At 50.3% G+C, this 18,041-nt stretch overlaps 1 protein-coding gene across 1 annotated transcript in view; it reads right to left on the minus strand.

Moving 5' to 3' along the window:
- LOC137900763 (zinc finger and BTB domain-containing protein 16-A-like) overlaps positions 1-9,029 on the minus strand; it is a 50,477-nt gene extending 41,448 nt beyond the window's left edge. Inside the window, 1 exon segment of the mRNA XM_068744899.1 lies at positions 8,936-9,029. Within this exon segment, the coding sequence (XP_068601000.1) occupies positions 8,936-9,029 (94 nt within the window).
- Positions 9,030-18,041: the final 9,012 nt, after the last annotated feature.

Consider the following 18,041-nt stretch of genomic DNA (forward strand, 5'->3'; position numbering starts at 1 on the left):
CAAATGGGTTTACTTAGCGCAGCATCGAAGAGCTAATGTTTTATTTAAGGCTACAAATCTCCAGCTAATCCCCGACTAGAGTATAAATATTCTGGGAGGATAGAGCAGCGAGGAGAGGCTGACATTGTCCCAGGCAGAGTCAATATTCCACCAACAGATGAGCTAATTCTTGCTCTTGATGCTAGCTGCTGTTGTGCTAACTCAATTAGAGAGACCCTTTGCCCTGCGCTCAGCTAATAATGCTTCCATACTTGCCAATGTAGCAGAGCTCTGCTGCAGAACACGTGGCGCGACAGCAAGGCATTGTGAGCGAGCAGCATCAGGAGCTAAAGTTCTACCCCACGGTCGCTTCCAGGAAGCTACGGGTGTCAGGCGGAACCACGCAGGCCAAAATGGTCCAGACACAGAACTGTCGGCCGGGTCAGTCAGAAACAGAGGAGTTCGGTGAGGCCATGGAAAACGACTTCCGGACGGCTTCAAAGAGGTTCTGAACCACCATCCGGCGTCTCAGGAGGGGGAAGCAGTGCACGGTGAACACTGTGTATGGTGGGGATGGTGCGCTGCTGACCTCGACTCGAGACGTCGTAGATCGGTGGAGGGACTACTTCGAAGACCTCCTCAATCCCACCGACACGCCTTCCAGTGAGGAAGCAGGGCCTGGGGACTCGTGGGTGAGCTCCTCTATCTCTGGGGCCAAGGTAGTTAAAAGCTCCTCGGTGGCAAGGCCCCAGGGGTGGATGAGATCCGCTCTGGATGTTGTAGGGCTGTCATGGTTGACACGACTCTGCAACATTGCACGGACCCTCGGCAGGGTCCTTGAGGGTTCATGGGAGTTTGCCCAACCAGTCGACATGTGTTTTGTGGATTTGGAGAAGGCATCCGACCGTGTCCCTCGGGGAGTCCTGTGGGGGGTGATCCGGGAGTACGGGGTGTCGGACCCCCTCATACGGGGTGTCCGCTCCCTATATGACCGGTGCCAGAGCTTGGTCCGCGTTGCCGGCAATAAGTCGGACCTATTTCCAGTGCGGGTTGGACTCCGCCAGGGCTGCCCTTTGTCACCGATTCTGTTTTTAACTTTTATGGACAGAATTTCTAGGTGCAGTCAGGGCGTTGAGGGGGTTCGGTTTGGTGACCTCAGGATTGGGTCGCTGCTTTTTGCAGACGACGTGATCCTGTTGGATTCTTCAGGCCACGCCCTCCAGCTCTCACTGGATCGGTTCGCAGCCGCATGTGAAGCGGCCGGGATGAGAATCAGCACCTCTAAATCCGAGGCCATGGTTCTCAGCCGGAAAAGGGTGGAGAGCACCCTCCGGGTCGGGGAGGAGATCCTGCCCCAAGTGGAGGAGTTCAAGTACCTCGGGGTCTTGTTCACGAGTGAGGGAAGAATGGAGCGAGAGATCGACAGACGGATCGGTGCAGCGTCTGCAGTGATGCGGACCCTGCACAGATCCGTCATGGTGAAGAGGAAGCTGAGTCGAAAGGCAAAGCTCTCGATTTACCGGTCGATCTCCGTTCCTACCCTCACCTATGGTCACGAGCTTTGGGTAGTGACCGAAAGAACGAGATCCCGGGTACAAGCGGCTGAAATGAGCTTCCTCCGTAGGGTGGCTGGGCTCTCCCTTAGAGATAGGGTGAGAAGCTCAGTCATCCGGGAGGAGCTCGGAGTAGAGCCGCTGCTCCTCCGCGTTGAGAGGAGCCAGATGAGGAGGCTCGGACACCTATTCAGGATGCCTCCTGGACGCCTCCCTGGTGAGGTGTTCAGGGCACGTCCCACCGGGAGGAGACCACGGGGAAGACCCAGGACACGCTGGAGAGACTATGTCTCTCGGCTGGCCTGGGAACGCCTCGGGATCCCCCCGGAAGAGCTAGAGGAAGTGGGCAGGGAGAGGGAAGTCTGAGCTTCCCTGCTTGGGCTGCTGCCCCCGCGACCCCCCCGGATAAGCGGTTGAAGATGAATGGATGGATGGATGGATGGATGGATGGATCCTTTCAATAACATTGCAGTCAATGGAGCTTCAAAGTTTGTTCCTCAATATCTCGGTTGATTATTGACCAATGCTTATGGAATTTGCCACAGTCATGTAGGGCGGGGGCATCTATCATACCACCAAATTTCATCCGGATCGGATGCAGAATGATGTTAAGAAAAAATATTGAAGTTTAACATTTATGGATTCAAAACATGTTACAAAATACACATAAACTCTGATTCACTTTGACTTTTCATGTTGGTGTATAAAGATGCCAAGAACAATCTAGAACCTTCTGGTGCTGATCCAGATCACCATGTGGACGGTGTAGATCCAGTAAAGAAGGGAACGAGCTGCTTGGGGGAGGTCCGTGCTCTCTGAGTGCTTTTCTAATTATTAATGCCTTCAAAAATAACCCACAGAGTTCTGGTGAAGGAGCACGGCTGCTGGGAGTGACGCATTTCCGATGTAGTTAGGTTTGAGGATGGCGATCCGATGAGTCCGACTCTGCGGGAGGGTAAAAATATCACCGGCCTGGTGGCGGTGACGCCGGCGCTGCAGCCGCGCGGGCCGGCCTCTGCCTCGCATCACCCTCTGTCCAGCTGTGAAACCCGGGCAGCGTTCGGGACGGTAAATCAACAGGCGAGGAAGGGAGTGGTGCTGCGCTACTAGAGCATGAGCTACTGCTGTTTAGTCGCGCCGTCTGTCACCCCGTGTTACCGTAGCCGGGGAAACAGCTGGGATGTGTGTCTGCACACGTGTGCATCAGCTGTGGTGAAAGAATGTACATGCAAGCAAACCGCGAAACACTTCGGCTCATTCCGTCTCCCTGCCCCTGCCCCCCCCCCCCTCCCAGGAGCCTCCAGTCTCTCCACACACACACGCACACACACACACACACACACACACACACACACACACACACACACACACACACACACACACACACACACACACACACACACACACACACACACACACGCACACACACACACACACACACACACACACACACACACACACACATTTAGGAATTTGTGGCCTGGAAGGCAGTCGAGTTTCATTAATTTCTGGGTTGTGGTGCAGTACAGTTTGTTCCTGGACTCTCATCTGCGAGCGATCATAAACACCGGAATGCTGGCGGAACATCCAGACCTGCCGGCACAAATATGGCGTCATCACTGTGAGGAAAAGAACCCGGCGTGGTGCCAAAACAGCCAATCGGACGGCGGCCAAAAAGGCCACACAAACGCCACGGAGACAAAAATGCAGAGAGGGAAAAGCAATGGGGAAGCATGCAGCGCCCGTCTCACGGGGTTACATCCAAAGTCTTTGCATTCATGTAGCAGGGGTGTCAGAGTCAAATGGACGGAGGGCCAAATAAAAGATTTAGCTCCCAGCCGAGGGCCGGACTGATCGAATGCTCATTAATAAATGTTAAAATGGCCGCATATAGTCAAGCTGCTCTTTAGATTGATGGACGGCTGGTCTGTTCGCTCTGAACGGCGTTCCTGCTCCGGCTCACGTTTAAAAAGAGTTCGTCACAAACTTTAAGCATTCAGTGTTTGATGAAATCCCCGTCTGTAAATGGCCGGGCTGATTTAGCGATCTCTTCTGCCAAGAGCACTGGTGGCTTAACGTCATGACACACTGAGCTCCTCCCTCTCACTCTGATTATTCATGGCAGAAACCTTGGACAGAACCTCAGACTCACAGTGAACGGCAATCTGTCTGGACCGGCTGGGCTGAGAAGGAGGGGGGGGGGGGGGGGGGGGGCAGACAAAAACAAGATGTAGGCTGCTGAACAAGATCCTGACTAAAGAGCTGCTACATAAAGCTATAAATGCTAACGCTTTCAGGGTGACTCATCATTTCTCACACCGCCAAAGGGCCGCCTGGTGCACCGTTACATCCCCACGGACATTTTACAAAACACATACCGGTACATGAAATAAGAACAAAATAATCACATTTATTCCCATTCTTTACTCAGATGCTTAGAAACCGCTGCGTTCTGAGTCATGGCTGCAAAGAGGAGCGACCCCGGCGGTATCCGAACTCCCACAGGCTTCAAAACGGGCCCAGAGAAACTTTCCACCTCATCTCATGTCGCCGTCTATGTTTGTCCAGGAAATGAAGCTTAAACAGTTGAAAATAAATGATTTCAATTGGCAACTGGTTGAATGCGAAACAAAATACAAATCTGAGGTCGTTTGTTTTCTGAAATAAAGTAGAACATATGCAAAGCACACGTTCTGAAGAACACAAGCAGCAACAGGTCCAGGTCGTTTGTGAATAAAGACAAGCAGGTGGGCTAATCCATTCATGCATCGTCACGCCGGGCCCTGCAGCGAGACACGCAGCCTGCGCATCCAGCAGGAGCCGCTTTGAATGCGTGTCAGGCCTCGCTCACAAGACTAACTCTACTGTAAACGGAGGATTAAGAGTCTTAAGATAGAAGCTGCTGCTGCTGGGTGTTCCAGGAGCCTCGTCGGTTCATCTCATTACGCTGCGACCGTGGATCATATCTGCTCGGGTCACGGTTGATGGGTACCGACACACACACTCACACACACCCACACACACTCACACACACCCACACACACTCACACACACCCACACACCTCACACACTCACACACTCACACACTCACACACACACACACTCACACACACCCACACACACACACACCCACACACACACTCACTCACCTACTCACACACACACACACTCACACACTCACACACACACACACTCACACACACACACACACACACACTCACACACACCCACACACACTCACACACACACACACACCCACACACACACACACCCACACACACACACACACACCCACACACACTCACACACACACACACACCCACACACACACACACCCACACACACACTCACACACTCACACACACACACACTCACACACACCCACACACACACACACCCACACACACACTCACTCACCTACTCACACACACACACACTCACACACTCACACACACACACACTCACACACACACACCCACACACACTCACACACACCCACACACACTCACACACACACACACACCCACACACACACACACCCACACACACACTCACACACACACACACTCACACACTCACACACACACACACTCACACACTCACACACACACACACACACACACACACACACACACACTCACACACACTCACACACACTCACACACACACACATCTCGTTTACAAAATACTGATTCTTCTATAATATTAGGCAAAGACCATCAAGGACCTTGAAGTGAACCCTGAGGTGAGTAACGGCTCCGCCCCGTTTGAAGCCGACATGCAGGCTTCGGCTCAAACATGAGGCGAAGCTTAAAACAAAATGTGGACCGAGACCGAGGGAGAAAACAAACAGCTGGCACAAGGTCGACTGTACATACTGTACCCTCGGCAGTGGCAGGCAGCCCAGGCTGGAGCGCCGCCAAGTCCTCCGTGCAACAAGCAGAGAGAGCGAGACGGGGGGGGGGGGGGGCGGCAGCGCCGGAAACGGGACACGCTGCACATACCAAAAAGAGCTCCCTCGCTTCATCTCCCCAAGATTCTCCTTTCTGAAGAGAGCTGAGGGATGATGGCGGCGGCAGCGAGGGGGGGGGGGGCGAGGCTAGCGTTGAGGTTTGGAGGCTCGGATGGATTGTCATCATAACAGAGAGACGCGATAAAAATCGAGACCCGAGAACAACCTTGAAAGTCAAATGTCGGAGAGAAAGAAAAGATAAGACAAGCCATCAAGGATGCTCCGCCCCCCCCCCCCCGATCCGCCGCGCACGCCGACTCGTCTCGTCTTCTACGCCAGACCAAAGCGGCGATGAATCAACTCTGATGTGTGTAACAGCACAGGTTGATGTCACGCATCAACGCGGCGCCGCTCGGAGAAGAAGAAGAAAAGTTTGTGCACTTCCTGCCACCGCTGCTAAAAATACAACGCCCGCATCGCTCGCTCGAGGAGGAGCGCGTGCTTTCAGTCCGGACAGATTAAAAACAAAACATTAATATTAACCTGCTGGCATTAAACCGCTCCTCTCTGCTATTGTTGGTTCGTTTGTTCGCGGGATACACAACAAAAACTACACAACAGAGGAAACTTCAGGACGGGAATCGAAACAAAATAATAATTCCCCCTCTTTCTTTCACGTTTGCCTTTTCCAACATTTTCAGGAATATTCACTGCTATATTACAGGATTAGCATCTCCGCTAACGTGCTAATGGAAAATAAAAATGCGCTATCCACCGGCTTAAAATCGGCTTTGATTGAGGCTAGCCTTTAGCAACAAATACGACTATAAACCAGGATTCTGATTTTAATCATAATTAATTTGCCTCTAAATGGAGCCGCTATAATATTAGATCTACAGCGGCTAAATGACCATTTATTTCACTTGGCTAATCTCCAGGGCACTTTCTGCCAGACTTAAATGCGCCTTGAACATTACCTCCATTACGGTCCTTACACTGTACGCGACATGATTACCGCTACCGCTACCGCTATCATTTGAGCAATAACCAATATAGCTAGTGCAGCCGCTACTGCGTTTGTGATCAGTACGACTTCTGGCGCTTCCTGTGGCTCTACTGTCGACAGCACCAAGGCTTCTGCTCATCCGGCACCAACACACACCGGTCTTAAAGGGTCACGCTGATGCTCGGACTACCGGGCCCCGGCTCTGCGGCGCATCTCCACTGGAGAACGCAAAGATGATCTCGCCTCAGCCTCGGCTTCCACTTTGACACGGATCCCGACTTAAAGCAAAGTTGAATTTCACAGTGCAATTTGTGGACGAGGACGAGGACCAGGATGAGGACGAGGACGCTTGTGTAGCAGGGACCGTGAAAACCGTGATGTCATAACAAACCGGGAATATCGCTTCGGATCCGGGCGGATCCACCGACGCAGCAGGAGCACGTCACTCACTTACGTTTCAGTGCCAAATTATTAAGAAATAATCTCAGGAATTATTTGTTCTTGCAGATTGACAGTGGCCGTGTGTGTGTGTGTGTGTGTGTGTGTGTGTCACGCTGGAATAATCCAAGCGTCTGATTGGTCCTGGCTTTCAGAGCTCTCCCGCCACAGAGGCGGAGGATGACGCCGCTGACGCCGTGCAGGCGCCGATTCCCAGAGCCGTCGGGATATTCAATTCACAAATCACCGAAACCGGACGGCGCTCGGCGTGCACACCGTCAAAACGAGTATATTTATAGCACGATTAAACAAAGCGCTAACGCTCGCTGCTGCAGACTCGCCGAGCCGTACATAATATGAATGCATTATGCAGAGTGTCTAAAGAGAATTGATAACTCTGAGCGTGTGACTGGCTCTAAGCCTGATTTGCAGGCTGCGAGGGGAGAAGCTTAAGCCATTCTTCAGAGTGTTATAATATAAATCTCCAGGAGGAGGAGATTCGCTCTCCATTAGAGAGCGTTTGTCACATATTTAGCCCGTTAACTTGGAGTCACACACTTAGCGTGAATCATTTAGATTAGAAGGGAATAGCTCGGAGGGAAACCGGAGCTCGAGGGGGGAGAAGGTCCCGTCCTAAACAAAGCAAACATTTAGGATGAAACGTAACAACTCGCAATGTTCCGATCAGGCTCTTGTGCCCCCGAGTCCGAGTCATTTGATTTTGAACCGAGTCCTGATCCGATAATAAGCTTCTATAATAAGACGAGAGAAGAAGGAACCAGGATGTCCCTTCATTGTTTTTTATTATGTTAGTTCAACATTGATCTCTTTAATCCTCATAAGGTATTCAGGTCTGAATAAGGGAAAGCATCTTCCAAGAAGCCCAGTCTCTGCAGCCATTGTGAATAGGATTGAATAAAATTAAACATGAATGTCATTTTACAAAGGTAAAGGGAACACATTTAACATATGTATTGTTTATATTACTTGCAGTTGGGATCATTTAAAAATCTTCTGAGTATTAAAACAAAAAAAAACTTTTATTAAATTGAATTAAATTGGATTGAATCTGATTGGATCCACCAGAACCAGCAGGACCCCCCCGCCCCCCGTGTAACAAAAAAAACAAATATCACATGAGGGATCACAGAGCACTTCTGCGGCTTAGCTTGAACATTCAAGTAATAAATAAGATACTGTTTTCACTTTGGACTTGGACTAGTGCAGGGATGGGCAAACTACGGCCCAGCGGGCCAAATACGGCTCAATGGGCCAAAAATACGGCCCGAACGTGTGCAGATTATTTCATTCAACCAATTCAACCAATAGCATGACAGTAAGTGGCTAAAAACCTGCCTCTCTTCCTTTCTAAACTTCTTCTTAAAAATATGAAGTTGTAAACGTGCTGGCTCCGGTTGGACAACAGTTTTAAAAACGCCACGTAGGCGCCACCGTCGCATCCATATTAGCTTCTGCAAACATTCAGCGTCAACGTGCTATGTCGTCGCATCCTCTTCTGTGCATGCGGGACACTTTTGGGTCGCATGGCGTCCACACAGAAGATCGCACTCCGGTCGCATTTAATCGGAAATGTGAACAGACTCGCAAAAAAAAGACCAAATAGGAATGGAGCATGAAGCCTTGCAGGGTGTAGTTGGCTTTGTTGGAGAGTTAAAATGTCTCTGGGTGGGTTTTGATGTCGGATCTGGACTCTGACCACAGTCAGAATGAAGTCCTGGCAGCAGCCCGACTCCACGGGGATATTTATTGGACTATTTCTGGCATCCAGTTGCTTTAAAAGGCAATGTGGTTGTAAATGAGCAACAATGTTGTCTATAAACAGCAGCAGAAAGAAGGGGAAACAATAAAAAAGAATCCCTTCATCTGCAGGATGTTTGGGAAATAAATACAAGAAAACATCCAAAACAGGAACGTAAGCAGTTCTAATACGGGGTTGTTGTTGTTGTTGTTGTTGTTGTCGTCGTCAGGTTGGTTTGATTTCCTTACCTGAGTGAGACAGCAAATGCATCCGGAGACGGAGGCTGTCCAGGAAGCTCTTCCCACACAGCTCGCAGCCATATGTCTTCATTCCGCTGTGCATCTTCCTGTTGAAGAACCAATGGAAACACGTTACCGCGGGAACCAACGAGCACGCACGGCACTCAAACACGTTACCGCCGGGAACCAACGAGCACGCACGGCACAAACACGTTACCGCCGGGAACCAACGAGCACGCACGGCACAAACACGTTACCGCCGGGAACCAACGAGCACGCACGGCACAAACACGTTACCGCCGGGAACCAACGAGCACGCACGGCACAAACACGTTACGGCCGGGAACCAACGAGCACGCACGGCACAAACACGTTACCGCCGGGAACCAACGAGCACGCACGGCACAAACACGTTACCTCCGGGAACCAACGAGCACGCACGGCACTCAAACACGTTACCGCCGGGAACCAACAAGCACGCACGGCGCAAACACGTTACCGCCGGGAACCAACGAGCACGCACGGCGCTCAAACACGTTACCGCCGGGAACCAACGAGCACGCACGGCACAAACACGTTACCGCCGGGAACCAACGAGCACGCACGGCACAAACAGGTTACCGCCGGGAACCAACAAGCACGCACGGCACAAACACTTTACCGCCGGGAACCAACGAGCACGCACGGCACTCAAACACGTTACCGCCGGGAACCAACGAGCACGCACGGCACAAACACGTTACCGCCGGGAACCAACGAGCACGCACGGCACAAACACGTTACCGCCGGGAACCAACGAGCACGCACAGCACACAAACACGTTACCGCCGGAAACCAACGAGCACGCACGGCGCTCAAACACGTTACCGCCGGGAACCAACGAGCACGCACGGCACAAACACGTTACAGTCGGGAACCAACGAGCACGCAAGGGCTTTTTTGAAATGCTCCTCTTAGACAGGATGTTTGACGTTATTTGTACTGTAATACATGCTACTGTGTGACTGTACTTGTACTCTAACATTCTATCTAATAAATATATTCATTCATTCATTCATTCACTCAAACACGTTACCGCCGGGAACCAACGAGCACGCACGCCACAAACACGTTACCGCCAGGAACCAACAAGCACGCGCGGCACAAACACGTTACGGCCGGGAACCAACAAGCACGCACGGCACTCAAACACGTTACCGTCAAGAACCAATGAGCACGCACGGCACAAACACGTTACCGCCGGGAACCAACGAGCACGCACGGCACAAACAGGTTACCGCCGGGAACCAACGAGCACGCACGGCACAAACACGTTACCGCCGGGAACCAACGAGCACGCACGGCACAAACAGGTTACCGCCGGGAACCAACAAGCACGCACGGCACAAACACGTTACCGCCGGGAACCAACGAGCATGCACGGCGCTCAAACACGTTACCGCCGGGAACCAACGAGCACGCACGGCACTCAAACACGTTACCGCCGGGAACCAACGAGCACGCACGGCGCTCAAACACGTTACCGCCGGGAACCAACGAGCACGCACGGCACTCAAACACGTTACCGCCGGAAACCAACGAGCACGCACGGCACAAACACGTTACCACCGGGAACCAACAAGCACGCACGGCACAAACACGTTACCGCCGGGAACCAACAAGCACGCACGGCACAAACACGTTACCACCGGGAACCAACAAGCACGCACGGCACTCAAACACGTTACCGCCAGGAACCAACGAGCACGCACGGCACAAACACGTTACCGCCGGGAACCAACGAGCACGCACGGCACTCAAACACGTTACCGCCGGGAACCAACGAGCACGCACGGCGCTCAAACACGTTACCGCCGGGAACCAATGAGCACGCACGGCACAAACACGTTACCGCCGGGAACCAACGAGCACGCACGGCACTCAAACACGTTACCGCCAGGAACCAACGAGCACGCACGGCACAAACACGTTACCGCCGGGAACCAACGAGCACGCACGGCACTCAAACACGTTACCGCCGGGAACCAACGAGCACGCACGGCGCTCAAACACGTTACCGCCGGGAACCAATGAGCACGCACGGCACAAACACGTTACCGCCGGGAACCAACGAGCACGCACGGCACTCAAACACGTTACCGCCGGGAACCAACGAGCACGCACGGCACAAACACGTTACCGCCGGGAACCAACGAGCACGCACGGCACAAACAGGTACTGCACACCCCCTTCTCACAACTCATATCAAATCCTTTTTTTGAGATAACAATAGTATCAAGTACACAAATGTATATTCTTGTGCAGGGAAGCAGGCGGTGAATCACAACTCCTGGCATCTCGAGCGCCGCAGATTGATAAGGAGCAACACGGCAGCCACTTAGCTTAAACCACGGGGGGGGTGGAGCACCATTTAATGTGCGATGAATAGACAGTCATCAGGATATAACACAGTTTCCGTGCACAAGGTCAGTCAAGACGAAGGCTCAATATTTGATTATGTGTTAAAGCCTTGAAGGTCAGGCTCCGCCTCAACACGCCACGGCGCGAAGCAATTAAAGTGGCAGGAATAACCAAACAACTGCCACTGTACTACCCCCCCCCCTCCCCCCCCTCACACGCACACCCAATTGAAGGATTGTTTGTCGGGCTGGTGCCGCTGCAGATTCAGTTTAATCTCGCAAAACTGTTGCTTTTTTTCAAGTGTGATGATGATGATGAATATATTTATTAGATAGAATGTTAGGGTACAAGTACAGTCAAACAGTAGTATGTATTACAGTACAAGTACAGTCACACAGTAGTATGTATTACAGTACAAGTACAGTCAAACAGTAGCATGTATTACAGTACAAGTACAGTCACACAGTAGCATGTATTACACTACAAGTACAGTCAAACAGCAGCATGTATTACAGTACAAGTACAGTCACACAGTAGCATGTATTACAGTACAAGTACAGTCAAACAGTAGCATGTATTACAGTACACGTACAGTCAAACAGTAGCATGTATTACAGTACAAGTACAGTCAAACAGTAGCATGTATTACAGTACAAGTACAGTCACACAGTAGCATGTATTACAGTACAAGTACAGTCACACAGTAGCATGTATTACAGTACAAGTACAGTCAAACAGTAGCATGTATTACAGTACACGTACAGTCAAACAGTAGCATGTATTACAGTACAAGTACAGTCAAACAGTAGCATGTATTACAGTACAAGTACAGTCAAACAGTAGCATGTATTACAGTACAAGTACAGTCAAACAGTAGCATGTATTACAGTACAAGTACAGTCACACAGTAGCATGTATTACAGTACAAGTACAGTCAAACAGTAGCATGTATTACAGTACAAGTACAGTCAAACAGGAGCATGTATTACAGTACAAGTACAGTCTAACAGTAGCATGTATTACAGTACAGTACTCCTCTGAGACATCCTGTCTCAGAGGAGCATTTCTTGCGGTCTTGTTTCTGTTGAAAGTCCTTCGTACATAAATCAATGACATTTAACAATACAAATAAAACTAATATTAAATTACTCAATTTATGCAAAATAACAATAAAATAAAAATAAAATAATAATTTTACACCTGATGCAAACCTACAATAAATCACACCACAGATGTAAAATGACAATGAATGACAATAAATTTAAGACACTTAATATGTGCAACGTAGGTGGACAAAAAAAGGGGAGGGGAGGGGGGGGGGGGGGGTGTCTTTCTCTTTTGGGGACGTTGCTGCAATCAGGTTAAATCACAGCGGTGCAAAAAAAGAGAAAGATGTCTCACATTTGAATAATCATGAAATCCCGCCTTGACGCTCTGCTCGGCGACGCAGCTCCTGGCAGATGCAACTCTTGAAGAAAGAGTGCCGTTGATAAGAGAGCGAGATGACAGCCATCCATCCGGCACCGCTCAAACAAGTCGCATGGGAGGGGGAGGAGGAGGAGGAGGGGGGGGGCTCTCCGAAAACATGACTGATTGATGTCAGATGTCGAACACAAATTGATTTAGAGCCCTCGTTCGCGGCTAGAGCGCATCAGGGAGAGATGGAGCAGCCAATAGAGCGGGAGAAAATGGTGCGTCTCACCGGCAGAAATTATTTACCTCCCTGACAATTAGGACGGATGGAGATAACTTTAAATGCTGCGGCGGCGGCTTTCATTTGTGGAACGCCAAAATGTCTCTTTGACAAACGGCGAGTCGTCAAGAGGACTCCCGAAACGGAAAGGATGGGGGTTGTTGAAAAGCCAAAGGGGGGGCAAGAAGCGATGAAGAACACAGCCGAGGAGGCAAATAATCGCCCACATCCAGCCCATTCAAACCTCGACATTTGAATCTTCTGCAGCCAAAGAAAATTCACAAAGACAATGTTCGAGCATTAAAGTGCACGGTGTGTGTGTGTGTGTGTGTGTGCGTGTGTATCGAGCTACAGTATAAATACAGTTGTGGACAAATCAATGGCAACCGCCTTACATCTGCATTGCATTCTGGGAGAACGAGCGGCGCCTCCATTTGGGAACTCTGCCTCAGAAGCAGATACAAATATCTTTGTGTAGTTTCTGACGAGTTCTCCTCACGAATGGAACCAATGAAGGAGCGGAAATGGGCTTTCATCTGCAGGGCCCACGGGCGACGCACTCACACACTCACACCCTGATAAGGGGACAACACAAGCAAACGGCAAAGCGCAACACAACACGGGCGCAGCACAAAGCCGTTCCAAAGGCCTTTTGTGTGCCTCAGTGCGGCCATTGTGCCCTGCAGACGGAGCCCTGATAAGGTATGGATGGACTTATTAAGGCCCCTGGAAGAGGAAGCAAAGCGTTTTCACCTTGGATGAATTGTCGTTGAACAAAGTGCGGCGTGTGTGTGTGTGTGTGTGTGTGTGTGAGAGCACAGCTGATCACGGCTTACGATGCTCCATTTGGTGTTGAACAGAATGGATCCAGCGCCCGTTCCGGTAAAAGCCGACCGGCAGCTCTGGTGTTCAGGGTTCCAGATTCAAACCAAGAACAGCGGAACCTCGGTTCTCGGTTCTCGAACAACTCGCTTCTATGCCAAAAAAAGGCAGTTTAAAACGCCTCGGAAGTCAAACAGATTTTCGTGGATCCTACACACGAGTGGCGCCGAGGCGAACCGAAGACACGAGAACGAAGGCGGAGCCTAACCGAGTAGGTTCAGCTTGAGTCGACCTGCCGTGGGAGGAAGACGGTGCTGATGTTTCGCTTTGTTCTCTTTAGCTCTTCATCCTGGATCCAAAGAAAGGCAGTAAAACTACTGGAACAGAAAAGAGGGAAGTAGAGAGAACAACTGTTGAACTAAAGAAGGAAATAATCACCATATATGGAAACGGCGTCCGTGTCTGGGATCTGCTGCAGGACGAGGAGGAATCAATGATTTAGTCTTTACTGTAGAAAACTGAGCTAAAGATAAATATATGTGTTTTCTGTTGTTTAGATACACAGTTACATATTAATATAACTGCAGCGGGTAAATGGACATTCATCTGCTGCGTAGGAACGGATCCATCGAGTTTACATTATTTATTACGGAAGGACGAGGTTCACTGTACAATATTCAGTGGTTAAACGCTGATCCGAGAACAGCTGATACTCGCATACCCGTCAACCCCTTTTCACTGCCAGCCGTACTCAGAACGGTGAGAAGTTCGTCAGCATGCTAACTGCTAACATTTCCTTTCGCAGCTTCCCTTCTCATTTTGCCCCAGTATTTTCAGAATCCCTGCTTTAGTTATTTTTCCCCGTATTTACAGAAATACGGGGAAACCGTATTCGTTGACAGGTCGTCACCGTCATCAAGCCCCATCAAACGTGAGCCTCCGAGGCCGGAACCCTGCTGAACCCCTCGGTTTAATCACTCAGTGCTCCAGACACTGAAGATTACGGAGCTGATGCAACGCGACAACCAGCGATTCCCGCCTTTCACGAAGTCGTGCTCAACGCGTGAAAAATAGCGCAGCGGAATAGAACTAAGAGGTGAAGAGAATTCAAATGAAACCTGGCATTTTGTGACTCGGCGATGCTGCGTGAGGCTAACGATACACATCATGTAGCTTTAGCAGAGCTTAATGGCATGTAAAGGGAAGCTACATTTAGCACAGACACACACGCAAATCCTATTGTAACGGTCTGCTTTCATGTTGAGCTTCTGAATTAGACAATGAAAGGTGTGTGTGTGTGCGTGAGTGTGTGTGTGTGTGTGTGTGTGAGAGAGCTTGGGGAGAATGATTTGAAACAGACTGACTGTAGCCATTAAGGAAGTTCACATAAAACTCTCTCAGGCCATTTACTCAGTTAATAATCGACTTTGTCCAACAGTCACTTTTGACAAGGGTAATAAATTTTAAATTTATGTCAACAGAACATATGCTGATCAGCTCGCGCCGTGTGCGTCCTCGTAAAAACCTGCCCCACCGAGGGCTGTCTGACTGCGAGTGTGTGTGTTTGAAATGTGAGCGCATTACGGGCTCGGGTTATTGAGCCGTAACAGCTTGCCTTGTGCAATTCAGGCCCCCCCCCCCACCCCCACTTCGCCGCTGGACTCGGTCATATATCATAAACAGCAGCGAGTCTGGTGAAACACACCTGCACCTCGGCTCGTGATGCAAAAATATCGCAATCTAAAACAAAGGAAGACAAGTTAAGGAAGGATCCTGCTAAATGAATCAGTCGGTTTAAAGCGTGCTGCCTTGCACCGACCATGCGTAGGCGGCGGCGGCGGCCGTGGAGCCGCGCTTGATGGGCGGCGGCGGAGCCGCGCTTGATGGGCGGCCGTGGAGCCGCGCTTGATGGGCGGCGGCGGCGGCCGTGGAGCCGCGCTTGATGGGCGGCGGCGGAGCCGCGCTTGATGGGCGGCCGTGGAGCCGCGCTTGATGGGCGGCGGCGGCGGCCGTGGAGCCGCGCTTGATGACTTGCACTTATTCCTCATTGCCGGCCAAAAACGTATTTCTCCCTCAGTAGCCTTGGGCGTCGTTCTCCATCGTCATCCATCCTTTCATCGAGGGAGGCGATTGATAAGGGGGGTGGTAAATTGACAAAGGGCTGAGTGTGAGACTGTTTGATGATTAGTTCGGAATCATTCTCTCATACGCTTTTTATTTATTCAGTGAATCCCCAAAGCTGCGCTAATCAATATTTGCCAACTAAAAATCTAACAATGATTCGGTGTAAAAAGAAAGGGGTGACTCTTTTCTCTTTCTCATCCCACTCATTTCATTTTCTAGAGGAGAAACAGTTTCCAGCAGCTGGGAGAAGACGGAATGCCGACCTCACACTCATCGCACGGCTAACTAGCTAACGTGCTAGCGGTAAAACTTAATAAGGTGATAATAGTCCATTCCCAGCCCCTTTTATTAATGCTATTTAACGGTCTACACTGATATGTGTAAATTTCAGATGACGCCTTTGCGCGGATGCGATGAAGACGAGCAGACGAGCAGCGATTAGCCTGGAATACCGCAGGCAGGTATCCAAGCTAACGTTGTGCTCTTTCTTTTCTCCTCTTTCGCTCACTCTCATTCCTGCTTTTTCTCCGTTGGGATAAAATTTATCAATTCACGACTGAAAGTTATTCAAGAATGTTTTCTAGCGTTGTCGTAAATGTTGGCAGCATGAAACAGTGTTCACTGAAGATAGTTTAAAATTCAACATTCAAGATAAGATGACATCAGATTAGAAAAATAAATACTGAAAACAAGTGATAATAAATCAAATGCTTAAAATGTCATGGAAGACAATCTCCAGCTACAGACTGAGACCAGGTCCAACTTATAACCATGAAAACGCGTTTTTAAATTTGAGCTCACATTCAATTTGTAACCATGTAAAAATAAAACTGAACATATTTCTGGTTTTTGAATTATGCTCGATAAAACCCAATATTTTCTCCCATCTTTTAAAATTTTCACATTTAGTGTAACTTAATATTTGCGCAGCGGTTTGAGGGCAAAAGCGCTTAAATTCGATTGTTCCATCGAGAGCGTTGTGTTCCTTTGAATTACATCCTGGGTTTACCGGAGTTTGAAATATTAAATATTTACGGGTCTATAATGTAAACCCGCTCACGGGAACAAAGACGGGAGCTGGAGATAATCACCCGCCAGTGATAGGCAGGAAGCAACAGAGCATGTAATGTGACAGCGAATGCAAACACAGGTCAATAAGCATGGCGGCGCAAAACGCAAGTCAATAAAAAGTCTTTGTTTTAGTGATCCGAGGTACGGGGAGTGATCCGAGGTACGGGGAGTGATCCGAGGTACGGGAATGATCCGAGGTACGGGGAGTGATCCGAGGTACGGGGAGTGATCCGAGGTACGGGGAGTGATCCGAGGTACGGGGAGTGATCCGAGGTACGGGGAATGAAGCGCTCCGGAGAGAAGCACATGCAAGCACAGCTTGGGAACGGAACGCCGCCGCGCACGCGACTGCCTGTCATGGTGAACAAAGGCAAAATGATGCACGACGCTTCGTTGGTGACCCTAATGTGACCATAAGTGCCGCCGCGACCTCATATTTTGTTTTTCTGACAAGGAGCAGCGGGAGCGAGGGACACCCCCCCCCCACCCAATGTAAATTTCCAGTCCATGAGAGGGTTGAACATATAACAGACATAAAAGGCGGGAAGAAGCGAGGGGCGGGGGGGGGGCTTGTGTTGGTTCAATCAACAAGAGCAAATATCCAGATGTGACTGAATGCAGGAAACAATGGCGGCGCGTTGTCTGTTGGCGTCGCCCTCTGCGCTTCCACGGGTCCATTCTGGAGGAGCAGGTAACAAAACAAAGCTCATTTCAGCCCTGCTTTTACGTCTCCTCAATTCGATCGCCCTCCCATGCCCCCCCACACCCCTCCAGTCTTTGCTCAATCAAAACGTATCAGGCAGGTCGGCGTGGGCTGTTTACCCCGAGTCCCCCCGCACATATCAATGACTCGGCCCCCGCCGGGGAGACGTTCATATAAATTCAAGCCACGCACGCAAACAGCGAGGCGCTCGGGTCGAGCAGAGATGAGTGGCAAGGAAAGGAGGAGAGACAGAAAGGCGGGGAGGAGGGAGCGCCGCCGCCGCCTCTCATCCTCGCCGTGCT

Source organism: Brachionichthys hirsutus, chromosome 10 (assembly GCF_040956055.1).
Source record: "Brachionichthys hirsutus isolate HB-005 chromosome 10, CSIRO-AGI_Bhir_v1, whole genome shotgun sequence".
Classification (NCBI taxonomy): domain Eukaryota; kingdom Metazoa; phylum Chordata; class Actinopteri; order Lophiiformes; family Brachionichthyidae; genus Brachionichthys; species Brachionichthys hirsutus.